The sequence below is a fragment of the Peromyscus californicus genome, unplaced genomic scaffold (genome assembly GCF_007827085.1).
Source record: "Peromyscus californicus insignis strain IS unplaced genomic scaffold, ASM782708v3 Scaffold_11__1_contigs__length_118956290, whole genome shotgun sequence".
NCBI lineage: Eukaryota > Metazoa > Chordata > Mammalia > Rodentia > Cricetidae > Peromyscus > Peromyscus californicus.
Window position 1 is genome coordinate 45,339,755 of NW_026294402.1, and position 16,160 is coordinate 45,355,914.

General features: G+C 45.9%; 1 protein-coding gene across 4 annotated transcripts in view; it reads left to right on the forward strand.

The window, feature by feature from the left end:
- Positions 1–2,407, forward strand: part of Alg9 (ALG9 alpha-1,2-mannosyltransferase) — a 65,903-nt gene extending 63,496 nt beyond the window's left edge. For 3 of the 4 annotated variants that reach the window (XM_052760226.1, XM_052760232.1, XM_052760234.1), the window contains exon 15: positions 2,171–2,407. In XM_052760226.1, the coding sequence (XP_052616186.1) occupies positions 2,171–2,294 (124 nt within the window). In that variant the 3' untranslated portion in view covers positions 2,295–2,407. The remainder of the gene's footprint in view (positions 1–2,170) is intronic. The other variant, XR_008222811.1, reaches the window with a different exon arrangement.
- Positions 2,408–16,160: the final 13,753 nt, after the last annotated feature.

Genomic DNA, 16,160 nt, shown 5'->3' on the forward strand with positions numbered 1-16,160 from the left:
CTATGTCCCTCTGTCATTATTGTAGACCTTCCTCTAGCTTACCCACTTGTGAACTATACCAAATACAATCTTACACACACTGTCATGGAAAATGAAAGAATAGGGTGTGTCTTTTTATTATAACAGGAGTCATCCAGGATCGTATTGCAAATGTTGCGGAACATCTTTCTTGGTGAAGCTGAACTGAGCAGAGAGTATGCTCTTTCCTTTTTGTGCTAGGAATATATTGTCTACTGATCAATGCTTTTTTTTAAAAATCACATTTATTGTATATTTTGTGTGTTCCTGAGTGGGGAGGAATGCATGTGGGCAAGTCAGAAGAGAACTTTGAGTTTTTTTCCCTTCTTCCACCGAGTGGGTTCTGGGGATCAGTCTCAGGTCACCAGGCTTGGCAGGAGGTGCTGGCCCAACTCAGCAGTTCTTGAGTTTGAGGACATTCATCTGGTCTACTGCCACCCAAAGACCATAGTGTGAAATTTGCTTATCCTGTCATTGCCATTGGACATGTGCTGTGCACTTCTCTCTCTCTCTCTCTCTCTCTCTCTCTCTCTCTCTCTGTGTGTGTGTGTGTGTGTGTGTGTGTGTGTGTGTGTGTGTGTGCGCGCGTGCGTGTGCACATCTGATTTGTCTTGGAATTGTGGAGTGTCTTCCTGCCCCACTTTTCTTATGACCATTAGAGATGGAATATGTTGAAGTAAGGATTCCGAACTGTGTTCACTGGAGGCCAAAAGCAGCTAGAAGTGCCTCCAGTGGTTCATTCTGTACTGAAACTGCGCGAGCTGCTCTAGAAGGGAACACCACAGTTGACTCTGCAGACCCTGTTGTTACACTGAGGGCTTGTCTCCACCTGAGCATATCTGCTGTTAACGAACAGGAGTCATTTCCAGAATGGTCACAGACCTGAAGGAATTGGTGCCCGTGTGAGGCATCAATTGCGTTGTGAGCAGAAGGAGGGAATTCACTTCTTTTGTCTGGAACAGGTGCATCCTCTTCCTGGTCATCTGCTCACGAGAGCCCTGCTTTGTCTGCAGGTCTCCTCTAAGCCTCTTTTGTCTCTCCAAGCCCTTGAGCTGTTGGCTGCTGAAGTAAAGTGCGTCTCTGCTGAGCACAGGCCACTGCCAGCATCTCAGCTGGGAAGTCTCTCTAAGAGGTGTGTTTGCCAAGTGCAATATCATTGTGTGTGCAGGCATCTCAGCAGTCTGCCAAGCCCAGAGGTAGGCTGCCAGTGCAAATGCCACGTCGACATGGCATTTACAAGTTTAGAATCTGGAAAAGGACTGGCCGTGGACACCCTTGAGCTATCTTGTTTCCTGTATCAGTAACTGGGCCAACTTGGATTTTCAGACTGAAACATTCAATCAGGAAGTAATACTTGATGTGTTTGAAGCTGTCATTATTACCTCTTCCAGGAAAGGATAAATTCATAGGCTGTAGGATAACCCATAATGGTTAAGCTTGCAGATTCTATAATCTAACCTGAATGAGGCTCTTATCAGTTACTACGTGAACTTGAACAAGCTACTTAATCTGCATGACCTTGAGTAGGTTTATGCCTCTGCTCTCCATCTGTGAAACAGGGACACCATTGTCACCTTTCTCATAGATTTATCGGATGGAATAAACAAATTTAAAACCAAATCACTTACATGCTTCAAAACCCCATGGTAGGTTGTTTCCAGTTCTCATACTTCAGTCATGAAAATTTTCCAGAACAAATTGTGCTAGCCCGAGCTTGTACGTACGTAGACCAGCCACTTGATTCAGGCACTGTTGCAAGACTGTACAGGTACCCAGGATACAGTTTTCCTCGTCTCTCTAGGAAAAGCTAGAGCTGGAACCAGGATTGTTTGAGCATTTGGCATTTCTGTAATTGTTTAGATATAAAATTATTTGGAACTTTGTATACCTTGGTACTTTTGTGTGTCACGTTCGAATGCAAAATGCAGACCCATAGCTCTTGAAAGGCTGCCTATTAGGGAGATATACTTTTTTTTGAGGGGGGGGGGCATGAGTAGCAAGATCTATTATCATGATCTGGTACCTGAACAGTAGACTTTTCTCTATTTATATAAAATATAATCCTTGATGCAGCACTTGGTTTCTTTCAATTATTTCCAGAGCCATTAGTAAAATGATGAAATTCCTATCCCCTCCTTTCTCTCTCTTTCAGGTCTTCAAAGCTGCTTCGGGCATTCTATGTCCCGTTCCTGTCGGATCAATATACAGTGTATGTGAACTACACCATCCTTAAGCCTCGGAAAACAAAGCAAAGCAGGAAGAGAAGTGGAGGTTAGCAGCACCCCCATGGCTCCAACGGACAGCCACCATGTTAACTAGTGGTTCCACTGAGCTGACTTCCAGGTCATCATATAACGCTCGTAATAAAGGTCGCCTGATACGAAAGCCAGATCCGGGTGCTCTGAGTTTGTCGTGTCTGTGTCAGAGTCACACGCTTCCTGCCCCTGTGTCTGTTCTGCCTGTGAGCTTTCTGCAGACAGAGTCCCGAAAGCCTGGGGAGAAACATTGCTCCATTGTCCTTCTTTTCTCTGTTCAGTCATTTACTAGAGTGGAGGAGAGCAGAAGCCGCTTACAGGAAGAGCTGAGCGCTCTTGGCTGGGTGTGTGTGTGCTGGCTCTTCTCCACACTCTGGCCTGCCATCCGGGAACTAGCAAACTATCCTTAGGCCACATGGTTTCTCCACCCAAGCTGTTTGGCAGCTCCTAGCAGACCGTGTTCAAATCCTAGTGCTGAAAAGCGCAGCCTAGTTGCCGCCGACATGTCCTTTCACCTCCAGCAAGACAGAAGCATTCGCAGGACTACGGCCCTGGCCTGGAGCTCAGGAAAAGACGGCCACTGAAGAACTGGGACCCAATCTTACTGCTCACGATGCCTTCATTTTCATTTTATCTTCTTTCAAACCAGTCTTAATTATATTTGGGAAGGGTTTTAAGATTTTTAAAGTTTCAGTGTGATACATCTTGAATTCTAGACTCTGTACAAAGATTATAACTATATTGAGCATCTTTGGAGAAAAGTATAATAGATTTGGGTGAAGTCACATTTTAAAGTAGTCAGAGGCCATTTTGGGGACATCGAGAATTCTTTATGTAAAATGAAATGAAAAGGACTGTGTATATAAAGCACCCATACTTCAATTCTGCTGCAAGGGGACCTTCAGCAGGCAGGTCTGGTTGCATAGGCGTGGTAAGGACAGTTAACAGGTAGTGAGCCTGCCTGTTACCTCCCCTTCCCTTAAGATACGGCACAGTGGGGAGGGCGTTTTCTCATTTGATCCTAACAACCACTGAGGACCCACTTCTCAGAAGAGGAAGCAGATGAAGGTGGAGAGAAGTGGCTTGTCCAGTGTCATGTGTGTGGGCAGTCCGTCACAGGCCTGGGAGTAGAATCCAGTGTCATGTGTGTGGGCAGTCAGTCACAGGCCTGGGAGTAGAATCCAGGCTGTCTGACCTCTCCTGCTTTCAAAATTGCCCATGCCTCTCCACTCGTCTACGAAACACCACTTGAAAGGAGGAATAGACTGGCCACAGACCAGATTAGTTTTGCCAGTCTCTATTTTAGGGAAGATGTTTAGGTACAGTTCTTTGAGTTCTTGGAGCCTGTGGGTGATACCTTCTTAGCAGTGCTGTGTGGTATTGCCAGGCCTTGGTAGGACAGTCCTTGCTCTGTACTCCACAGAATCTTCTGTGTGCAGTGTTCTTGTCCCTGTGGGCCATGTTACAGGTGCCTTATTTCCTTAGGGTGACAGGTTCTAGGAGTGCCGAGAGGGTAGAACTGGTCATGGTTTCCGTTGTTCTTTTTCCTTTAGAGGAAAGTAGCTTTCTAATGGGAATTAGTCCCAATAAAAGAATAAAGAGGACAGAAAAATAAGAAGTAGAATGAAAGTATTTACTCTTGGGGGTTCCCCTCTAAAAGAACATCTGGAGTTGAATGAAGCAGAGGTGAGGTAGCAGGTCCAGACATACAGAATGACAGCTGAATAGGAACGATGAACTGCAGCCCTACTGTGTGAATAGTCCCTGCAATTTAGTTCTCAGTATCCGATCACCATTTTCCAAAGCAAATAGTGGGAATGTGATCTGAAGAACAGAACTGTAGTGAGACACATTGCAGAAGCCAAGGCACTACAGGATGCATGGAAGAGTAGATGGTGGAGTTCTGTGAAGAGTGACTCTTTTCCAGTCCAAGTACAGGAGTAGGGGGTGGCTGAGTGGTAGAGCACGTGTTTGCTGTAAGTAAGGTCCTAGATTCAACTCTTAACATATGCAAACCCCTCCCAATGGCACAAAGTTGAGCTATTTGATCATCTTACAAGTTTGAAACAAATGTAAAGATCCTCTAAAGGTGCTTGACAGGAACCTAGGCCTGCACATACACATACATAGGCATGCACTCATACATGCACACACAGTCGTCCGAGTAAGAACTTAATTATAAAGTAGCACAAAAAAGCCAGATGGGTATAGAGATCTCTTGGGAATGTCAATTCCTGTCCCTTTGAAAACCTCACTCTGGTTTTCTCCATTCTGTTTTCTGGTGAGAGCACAGTACATCTTGGACACTATGCCAAGTACCTCTTGGCAACATGGGGGTTAGCTTCCCCTGCAAAAAAGGCATCTGGTCAGTCTCACATCTTCACCGAAAACTGTGGTGCTGCATACACCATTGCTCAGTCCCCAGACTAAGGTACTTGTGAATTGTTCCTGCTGAGGAATGAGATCTACACATGATTCATAATCTCCTTTGCGGACGGAACGAAGTAGTGGGTAGACTTGGCAAATCTAGACTTTTCTGATCTCTAGCCCTGAAGTGGCTTTATTTGAACCTAAATCTTGTGACACCAAGTACCAGTATTGACCCAGTCTGTATGATAGGAATCTGTTAGCAAAATCTTCCTTTGCCTTTTTTATCATCTGATAAGAAGACAGGTTATCTTAATCCTTTCGGGGATGTGCAGGAAACTGCAGCCTTGTCTCCTCATGCTGAAGTCAGGCGTACAAAAGACACGGTTTTCAATCAAGGTGGTGATTGATCCCAGTCTTGTCTTGAGGTCATTGTTTCCTAGTCTGGAGTTCTGGGAAAGACCTTTGGAATCCTTCTGTAAGGATTCCAAATAGCCACTTCCCCAGTGGGAACCTTGCTACGTGTGCTTCTTAGGGTGGTGAATGAGAGTCACTGTGCGTGTATAGCTGTGTAGCTAACACCAGACACCTTGGCTTTTAATGTAGTTTTGTTTTCTTTAAAGGGGAAAATAGGCAATTAAATCTCTGTCTCCCCAGATTCAGGAAAGCTTACATGTGAGTCTACGTTTAGGCTCCCACATTGAACTCCTCAGGTGAATGGATGACGTGGGCATGTGTTCAGCTTTAATGGTTTTGTAACAGGAAGTTGAAGGCCTCCATAAGGCACTGATTGGGTTTCAGGGCCTTGCTGGATCCATAAATCTGAATGTTCCTTTAAATTTCCCAGTCTCTGTGACCTTGTGATTCTTGATGCAGATGAAACCAGGAAGCAGCACAGGGCTGAAACCAGTGCTGTCCAGGTCACTGTCTTCCTGACCCTTGGGCTTTCTCCTGTGCCGGTGGTTACATTACATACCTACTGGGTTTCTGTGAAGGAAAAAGTGAATACATTTTGACAGTTTGATTTCTCTCTCTCTCTCTCTCTCTCTCTCTCTCTCTCTCTCTCTCTCTCCCTCCCTCCCTCCCTCCCTCCCTTCCTCTCTCCCTCCCTCTCAGACAGGGTTTCTCTGTGTAGTGCTGTATGTACTGGAACACTCTCTATAGACCATTCTAGCCTTGAACTCAGAGATCCACCTGCCTCTGCCTCCCAAGTGCTGGGATTAAAGGTGTCATCCCAACCCTGGACTTGATTTCCCCTTTCTTAAGGTCACTTTTTTTCTTTTGCATTCAGCTTTAATCATCATTGGGAATTGGAATTGGAAACAGCATGACTTGGGCATTCTCCATCCCCATGCCCGTGCCTCAGTTCATAGATGCAACTTCTCCAGGTCAAAGATCCCAGAACGTTTACCCTGAAACTTAGGGAAGAAGCCTTCTGGAATCAGTGATGTTTTATTCCTTCCAGGAGAAATAAAGCACAACAGGAATTTATTTTTGAGCATTGTGCTTCAAAGAGAGAATGTGCCACATGCCTAGCTTATCTTACGGTTTGGGTTTCAAGTCTCCGGAGTACAAGGGTCTAGTTTTCATAGGCATCTCGATCCAGTTATAGCTGGCATTTGGATCGTTTCTCCCTTTGGGGAGGTGTTAGACTTTTGGGGGGTGGTAGGAGCAAGTGAGTTTTCCACATCATTTTCTTGTCTTGTTCTTCACATGCAATCTCATTGCCTGGTTTTTCATAATTACTTTTCATTTTTCTTCCCTCATGAACCAGGTGTCCTTGAGATTTAGTTTGGTTTATTTCTCCCATGCTATTTTAGACGCTTTCATTAATCTAGTCCCAAGTGGGAACAGACCACTGTAGCCATTGTTCTGTCCTGTGTAGGACACCACTTTTACTCCCTGTCTGCTTCTCCATCTTTAGAACCTCATTTAAGAACCCTCTAGACTTCAGACCCCTGTGGCGACTTCCTTTTTCACCTTTTGTTAGGCGCAGACAGCCTTAAGCAGAAACCTTGTAAACCTGTGTCTTGATAATTGGCATGATGGGGCAAACTCCATATAGTCTTACTCCAGGGCTCAGCATTCCCCCAGCATTTTGGTCCCATGGATTCTTATTGACAACGAAGAAAGAAAAGACAGAGACACCGTTTTACTAACACACAGCTCTTGTTTTCAGTTTGGCACAGATTCTTAATGTTTATTTCTTGAGACACGGTTTCATTCTGTAGCCTAGACTGGCCTGTAACTCAGTATGTAGCCCAGACTGGCCTGGGATTCACAACAATCCTCCTGCCTCAACCTCCCAGTGTTGTGATTATTAGGCACAAGTCACCGTGCCCAGCATCTTGGTCTGAATTCTTAGACACAGAAAATACAGCAAGTCATAAGTCTTGAGAACTCGAAGGGCAGCTGTTAAGTAAGCCTGTTAGTGTATGTGTGGAGCTTAGCAGTTCTGAACTCCAGACTTGGGCGTGAGAGCACATTCCCGAGGGTTGCTTCTAAAAAGAGCAACAAGGCCCTTTATGATATATTTACATTTCTCTATCTCCTGGTTTTGGAGGGCCAGACTTGGCACAGATGGTCTTCTGAATGAGTCTGCCTTAGAAGACCTTTCTTGTAGATGTGAAGAGCCATTAGGTCCTTCTTGTCCCCTGTCCTTTGTAGAAGATGCCCAGCTGCAATCTGGATTTGTAGTCACACATTCAGATTGAATATTAAGTAGCAAATACTATTTTCAAGCTAAAAACTTCCCTGGGTCTCCCTAGCTGTGGAATTCAGCCTAGACTTGATATTTGAACAAGTTCAAATCAACATGTCTGTCCAATGAAATGAGGGACATTGAGATTAGGCATGTGAGGGTGTAGAGTTGTAGTAGGGAGAACTAGCTGCATGTTTCCTGTTAGAGCCTTGTAAACCAGCTTATGTTTGAATGAACAATTTGAGTTTAAGTGAACATTTTAAGCATGGATTTTTTTTTTCTTGAAATTTAAGTGCATCTTGAAGTATCTTTAAAACACCTCAAGGTAAGTGAGGACTTTTGTTTGCTTTTGTTTTTGTTTCTACTTTCTGGGCTTTTCCTATAATTTCTTATAGGAAAAATTTTCTTATAGATAAAAAGGATAAACTAGGTAACTTTTTGGTGGGCCTTAAAAAGCCAAAGTGGATGATTGAAGGGTGATTTCTTCAGAGTAGGGCTTTTCAGGGAGCTGCATTGTGGGTTCGAGACAGCACTGCTGTGAGAAGCTCTTTGGTCTCTATTTGCGGGAACAGTTGGGCAGCTAGTACCCTTGCCCTTCAGCCAGTTATTTAAACTCACCAGTCAGCCACGTTGCCAAATAAGAAGGGCAGGGCCTCTCGGGTTCTTTGCTAGCTGTTGCAGAAGCCTTGTGCTCAACGCTGCAGAAATCATAACCAATAAAGCAGCAGTCCTCAGCCAGAGCTGCAGGGTAGGAACGTGGGGGAGGCTTCAAAGCCGCCGCACTCTGCTCAGTCCTCGCTCAGGAATAACGAGTTAGCAGCCAGGGATGAGCAGAGGCATCGTTATTTTTAGAACGCTCTCGTGTGTAGCCAGAGTTAACCACCACTGCCCTCGATAGAGACTAACTAGGTAAACTTCACACCAAAGACCACTGCTAAGGAAGCATGCAGAATGCTGGCATCCTTTTCTAATTGTAACCCCTAGTCTCCTAGGCCTTTATTTGGGCTCTCCCCACTCCAGGCCCCAAGCATTCCTTCCCTGCTCTGTCTCCCATGCCCTCTGGAGTCCTTGCTGGAAGAGCAGTTAACTAATAAGACACTGATGTATACTAATGGATGCTCGTGGTCTCTTGTAGTGTTCTATTTAACACATCTAGAGAAAAGGAACGAATACAATTTTTTGCCATTTATGGATTTATTAGGGAGGAAAAGAAAGTTTGAGTAGGCAGACTCAAGCTTCACTGGAGGGCTTGGCCCTGCTTGGCCTCATCAGGCAAGGACCCATGTTGAACGGGACAATGGGGGTAGAATGTGTGCAGATGCTGAGCCATCCTCCCTTCTCAAGGCACAGCCTGGAGCCAGCTTTGTATGGTTCTGTTTTTGTTTTTTGTTTTTTGTTTTTCGAGACAGGGTTTCTCTGTAGCTTTGGAGCCTGTCCTGGACTAGCTCTGTAGACCAGGCTGGCCTCGAACTCACAGTGATCCACCTGCCTCTGCCTCCCAAGTGCTGGGATTACAGGCGTGCGCCACCACCGCCCGGCTTCTTCTTCTTCTTCTTTTTTTTTTTTTGGTTTTTCGAGACAGGGTATCTCTATGTAGCTTTGCGCCTTTCCTGGATCTCACTCTGTAGACCAGGCTGGCCTCGAACTGTATGGTTCTTAAGACACACTTAGCTGAGCGTGGTGACTCATGGCTTTAGCTCCCAGGAGGCAGAGGTAGTCGGATCTCTAGCCAGCCTGGTCTACAGAGTGAGTTCTAGGACAGCCAGAGCTACACAGAGAAACCCTGTGTATGTGTGTATGGAAGCACACTCAGCTTTTCACTGGAGCTGAGTGCCGTGAAGCCCCCACTCTTGTTTTGCAGACAGCCTCTTGCAGCTGCTGCTAGCTGGCTCAGGCATGAGAGCAAAGGTTAATCCCATTTTGAGAGAAGTGACCTGAAGTGCGTTCACTCAACGTACCATTCAGGAGCGTGTGGTACCTCTTTCTTGTTTCTTTGTAAACAGTGTATCTCTGAGTTTCTCTGGAATCCCCTATGGGGTGTTTCCATTCTTTCTTTCCAGAGTAATACTTGTGGAGATTCATAGGGAAACAGGTGTGTCTCTGTGTGTGACGTTTAGGAGTGAATCTTAGCAACTTTCCTGATCCCGCCTGTTTCTGTTGTCTTGGGCTCTTTCTATATTTTCATTTTCACAGCCTGTGATGACTGAATATAGTACAGTGCACACGTGTGTGTGTGTGTGTGTGTATGTATGTGTACACACACAGTACCACACGTTGTTGCCACATACTTGCTTCAGGTTTACCCTATCTGTAGAGCCATCATGGAGACTCCCTTCCTGTCCGGCAGAGGGCACCCTACTCTCACTAAACATCACAGGGTTCCTTTCTCTGCAGGAACTTAGCTGGGTTTGTTTGTTATAATTCCAGTATGTGTTGAAATAGCCAGGCTGGAAGCTTTGGGACACGTCCTTACATTGCCTCCTTTATTTCTACAGCTGCAGATGTTTCCTATGTGGATGAATTGTCCATCACACTTAAGATTTCCTCGTTGGTAGGCTATCTTGTAAGTTGACACTTCTCTGTTAATTTCAGTTGTATTTGTTATGTCCTTGATTGTATTTGCAGATAATAAAAGACCATGTTCTTGAAGAGGAGGAACAGCTTCTCCTAGGGGCAATTACCAGCCACCTGCCCATTGTCACGCTTTCACATACAGCAAATTTTATCACATACACATCCCTAAGCCTACCACTGCTGCTTTGCTGATCCTGACAGAGGCAGCCTGGAGGATGTATGAATGTCTAGCGCGCTCACCTTCTGATGCCAGCACATCATTTATAGTACAGTAGCTCAGTGGAAGGTAATTGTGTTTAGCAGGGCGTGAGCCTTGGGCAGTAAAAGGCCTTAGGAGGCTTTCTATTATGATTATTCCTCATGCCTAGCCCGTGAGGTTCAAAAGCAGTGTTCACATTTTAAATGTGCAGATAACGACCTAGGCAGACTTGGGATTGAACAAGGTGAGCTATGCCGGACATGGAATGAGGGTCCACGCCTTCAGATGTGCTGCTTGGCACCAGTCTTCTAGCTTAACCTAGAAGCATGGAGACTGTTCGGTTTGAGGCTGGTGTTTTGTTTATGATTTAGAGGAGGGTTTTTTTGTTTGCTTTTGTATCCTCTAGATCATCAGATTGGATTTGTGCAAGTAGCATACAAATAACACCTTATGCTACTGTTTAGGCTAGATTTGTAACTCAGTGATAGAGCACTTGCAATCGGTGTATACTAACCTTTTATTTTAGAAGGGAAAACTGATACTCACAGATCCTCCCCCCCTCAGCTTTGCCCCCCATTTGTCCCTCCCCTAGGAATCCAGTTCAGGCCCTCAGCTGTGCTAGACAATACTTTACTACTGGGCTCAGCCTCATCCACCATGGCACATTGTTGCTAGAGTTTTTCTGCCTGGCCCACAGTCAGGACAAATCTCTCTCACCCGCCAGTCCCAAGCCGCTCAAACCCGATCAAGTAAACACAGAGACTTATATTGGTTACAAACTGTATGGCCGTGGCAGGCTTCTTGCTAACTGTTCTTACAGCTTAAATTAATCCATTTCTATTAATCTATACCTTGCCACGTGGCTTGTGGCTTACCGGTACTTTACATCTTCCTTGTCCTGATGGCGGCTGGCAGTGTCTCCCTGACTCAGCCTTCCATTTCCCAGCTCTATTCTCCTCCTTGTCCCGCCTACACTTCCTGCCTGGCCACTGCCAATCAGTGATTTATTCATTGACCAATCAGCAACACATTTGACATACAGACCATCCCACAGCACTTCCCGTTTTCTTTTCTTAAAAAGGAAGGTTTTAACCTTTACACATCTCCAAAGTCAGCTTGGTATATTTGGGAATTTGGGCGTAGCTTTTTTTACTACTTCCTGCTGGAGGGGGGGCGCTGTATCTTATGGGGACACAAAGAACATTTTAGGATTATGGAGTAGTCCATGAGGGTGTATTCATCTGAGCCAGTTGCCTTGAAACGGTTCTGGATGTTGGATCATCTGGGCCATGGTGTCATCGGAGACCTTTCAGGGGGTCTTGGCTGGTCAAACCTGATGTATCTTACTCTGGAACAAATCCATAGCCTCTTGCTTTCGGTACTTTACATCTTCCTTATCCTGAAGGCGGCTGGCAGTGTCTCCCTGACTCAGCCTTCCATTTCCCAGCTCTATTCTCCTCCTTGTCCCGCCTACACTTCCTGCCTGGCCACTGCCAATCAGTGATTTATTCATTGACCAATCAGCAACACATTTGACATACAGACCATCCCACAGCAGCACATGCTTGAAGTCTTCCGTCCTTCACCTCCTTTGGGATGTTGGGATGGGGGACGTGGAAAGAATAGATGAGCACAGAGAATGTGATCTAGTCAAGGCGGGTCCTCTCTTTCTTTACGCTCCTTGATCGTCTTCAGTGACCACAGCCTGGAGTTTGCAGTCAGCAAGTTCAGTCTTCGCTGGGGCTTCCCGAGAACACCACGGACCCCAGCTAAATGGAATCTCACAGCCAGATCAGAGAGGGAGTGGACTTCCTGAAGTCCTAGAAATTAGTATACATTCTGGTTTGTGGTTACAGCCCCAGCTCTCTTTCTGCCGAGTTATGAGAGGCATAGGCAGGGGATTTGGGCACAGGTCCTTTCTCTGCCTGGTGACTTTTCTCCTAAGAGTTCTCCTGGGCAGCTCTGAAAAAGAAGTAAGAAGGAACATCACCTTCAGGGGAGATGCAGGTAAGAGACCCAGAGAGCAGGAACATGTGAGAATAAGCCTCTTCTCTGTGAGATCAAATCTCTGGCAGGGGCAGTTCCGCTGGTTGCTGAGACCTACTATCCTGTTACGCTGACTGGGCCTAGTATAAGTTGTGATAAGAAGCTTCTAAAATAAGAGAGGGGAAGGGAAGCTGGGCTCTACCCTGTGGACAGAGCGGAACTGAGCAGAGAATAGCTGGGCATCTATGGATGCCATAGGTAGGACCAGATTGGGGAGGCTGCAGTGCGGTGATCAAGACCCAGCGGTTTGTAAGAATCTTCGTGTTTCAAATTCAAAATGCAGTGAGGCTGGAAATCAAAAAGGGCATCATAGAAATATGGGGAAATGGGTGCTCTTATGTCACTGACTGGCTTCAAACTTACAGAAACCCACCTGCCTCCACATCTGGAGTGAGTGCTGAGGTTAAAGGTGATGGCCACCACACTGGCTTGGTTTTTCTTAAGATGTGCAGCCAAGATTAGCTGGAATCCTTGGTCTTCCTGGAGATAGCCCTGAGTGCTGGGTTTGTAGGTGCACGCTGCCGTATTCAGCTCTAAGCATCATATGATTTATTCTGCTGCACAGCCACATGAAGCTGGGCAGGCTGTGGATACACAAACCAAGGTTCAGTAGAGAGTAAGTTATTTGCCCAGCGTCACACGGCAGGCAACTGGTGGAAATGGCCCTGCAGCCCACAGCATCCCTGACTCCCGAGTGTCCTCTCAACAGTCGGATGCAGTATTCTGAACCAGACTGATGAGGCCAGTTCTCTGATTTGCTCTTGCCAAGAATTCAGGTAGGGGTTGGGGATTTAACTCAGTGGTAGAGTGCTTGCCTAGCAAGTGCAAGGCCCTGGGTTCAGGCCTCAGCTCAAAAAAAAAAAAAAAAAAAAAAAAAAAGAATTCAGGTAATGCTTTTACCCTAGCTGCTGAGGGGATGAGGGGGGAAATAGCCCTGGTCATGCTTCTGAGTGCTATAGCTTCCTTTCACTGCTGTGTGACCTCAGCTAAAGCCTTGTCTCACTGTTTGGAGTATCGCCATCCATAGACGGGGGTGGGGGAGAAATCTGACACAAAGAAAAAAGAGGGAAAGAAGGTGAAAAGATTGATATGAAATATGTGAGTTCCTTAGAATGAGACAGTGTTTGAATAAATATAAATGTAAGATGTCATGAGTGCCACCGTGGTGACTGCTACATCATAATGAATTGAGCATGAGCCTGGGAGTCAGTTTACACTGTCATCTGGCTAAATGAAGATGCAGATCCGTGTTCATAGATCCAAATGAAAGTTTACTAACTATGAGCAGACTTCTCTCCTTGTCTTTATCCCTAAATATCCCTAAAAAAAAGCATGGACCTGTTAGGTGAAATGATCTGGAGATGTTTAAAACACATGGCTGGGTGCAGACTATACACAGGGACCAAACCATTTTATAGAAGTGCCTTGAACATCGTTGGATTTTGGCACAGGGGTGTGTCTGCAACCAAGCCCTTGGTTCGTGCCGAGCGATGGCTGTATTGGGAAGGCACCTGTGTGTCTCATTTCATGAACTGAGCCATTCACCCCTCTCTTGCTGGTGGTGGTAGTGGGTCAGAAGTCTAGGAGTGCTGTAACCTACAGGTCTCCCTCTGTGCTAGCCTTTTTGAGTGACTGGATGGGACGGACCCTCCTTTGCCATTGTGCCTGTTTGTAAACCTGTGTCTGTGAGGAACAGGCAAAAAGCCTATTGAGGATGGCGATGTTCAGATTTCCTTAGGATTGGTCCTTTTTTCTGTGGCACAGAGGGCCGTGATGGCTGTTGATTTCACCAGGCTGTGTGATCATATTCTTGCTGCGTTATTGTACGGAACTGGGCAAGCCTAGCCTTGTCTTCTCTCAATTCACACTGGATGAGTGAACTGCTGTGTGGGCGTCAGCTCTGGCTCTGTGCTAAGACAGCCTTGTCTCAGAGGCTTCCTTCAATCCTCAGCCTAGACTCAGCTGTTGCCCCCTGGGCTCCCTGGTCATTAGTTTCTTGTGGTGTGTGTGGGAAGTGGAGAGGAGGCTAGAGGCAGCCTTGGAAAGGAGAGGGTGTGTGTGTGGAAGTTGTTCAGTACCACAGGCTGTATTGGTAGAGCCTGGCTGCCTGCCAGCAACCTAGCAACAGAGGGTTTACCTTTCTAATCAGGCAAAACCCATAGCCAGGAGGGACAGAATTCCTTATTGGTAAACAGTTGGTGTTGTTTGCATTTTCTGGACAGAGATGGCCTCCAAAGATTTGAGATCCTTTCTGAGCCCATGCCTGTTGCTTGACCTGGTAATTGTCTTTCTGGATAAACCCTTTTAATGAGTTTCAAACATCAGTCACATTAGAGTCTCTGGAGAGCCCTGTAAGTTGCCTGGCTCCAGTTTTAGAGACTTACTCTGACTCAGTAAGGCTGAGGTGGAGGCCAGGAATTTGCATTAAAAAGATTTTTCAATTTTATTTATTTATTTTATATCGAGACAAGGTGTCACTATATAGCCCTTGCTGGCCTGGAACTCAGAGATCCACTTGCCTCTGTCTCCTGAGTACTGGGATGCATGAAATGAAATGCTTTTTAAAGTGTGCATGCATGCATGCATGCATGCGTGTGTGCGTAGGGGGCATGTGTGAGGGTGTCTTGCTCTATCATTCTCTACCACTTCCATTAAGACAGCCAGCATCTCTCACTCAACCCAGGGCCAGGCTGGCAGGCAGCAAGCCCCAAGCACTCCTGTCTTCCTATCACAGCACCAGGGCTACAGGTATTACAGCTCCATCAAGCCTTTTAAATGGCAATTTGAACTCAGAACCTCATGTTTATGTTCCAAGTGCTCTTACTCACTGAACTGTCTCCCTAGCTAGCTTTTCAACTTTCAGCCTGTAGGTTAAATCCAAAGCCTTGAGCATATAAAGCACATATTCTATCGCTGAGCTACATCCACAGGCCCAGGAATCTACACTTATGACAAAACCCTTGGATGATGGGCAGTAGATCATATTTCCTCAAAGCCCGCCTTTGGACTTGGCCCCCTTTGGAAGCAGCTTCTCCCCGCTGTGGCCCATTTTCATGCATTTACTGGAGGCTTTATTAGCATCTCTGCCCTTATTACCTGCTTTGTTCTCACAGTCTCACAGTTACTGGAGGAGGAACCAGGTGGTTAGCTCCGTTTTACAGGGGTGAGGGGGTGGAGAGTGTGACTGAGGCTTGGGGAGAGGTAGGTCACCATGAGTCAGAGACACAGGTGGGTATTGAAGTCTGGCCTCGATAACTCTCAAACCAGGCAATTTTCTAGGTTCTATTTCCTCAGCTTGTGATATCATGTTTAATCATAGTTATTCCTTAGGCCTCCACCTCATTGTGCTTGGTGGAGCAGATCATGTCTGACATTTAAGCAGGGTAGCTTAAGGCCAGTGCGCCAGTTTTATTAGCCTGTTGAGGTATGGGAACAACTAGGCTACTCCTCTCTGTGCTTGTTTCTTCATTGCTGAACACGGTTTAGCTAAGGGAATAGAAATCTTCTATTGGGAAAGTCAGGACTTCTTAGCTTAGCCCTCTGTCTCTTTTGCTGGGTATTAGGGATGGAGTAGTGCCTTCTGCATGCCAGGCAAGTGCAGGGAGGATTGCAGGCTTGAACTTCCCATGCCAGGCTGGATCCATCAAGGTCTCTCTGTGAACCCTGGCTGGCCTCGAGCTATCGATGTCTCCCCTGCCTCTGCCTCCTAAGCAATGGATTATGAGCATGCACCTGGGTGCATTTTGTGTGTGTGTGTGTGTGTGTGTGTGTGTGTGTGTGTGTGTGTGTGTGACAGGGTCTTACTATGTAACCTCAGCTGACCTGGGGCTTGCTATGTAGACCAGGCTGGCTTCAAACTCACAAAGATCCATCTGCCTCTATCTTAATAGGCTGGGATTAAAGGCATGCACCCTTAAGCATGGCTTGGATCCACTTTTATTTTTTAATTTAATTAATTTACGTTTTTTTTTTTTTTTTTTTTTTTTTTTTTTTTCAGAGA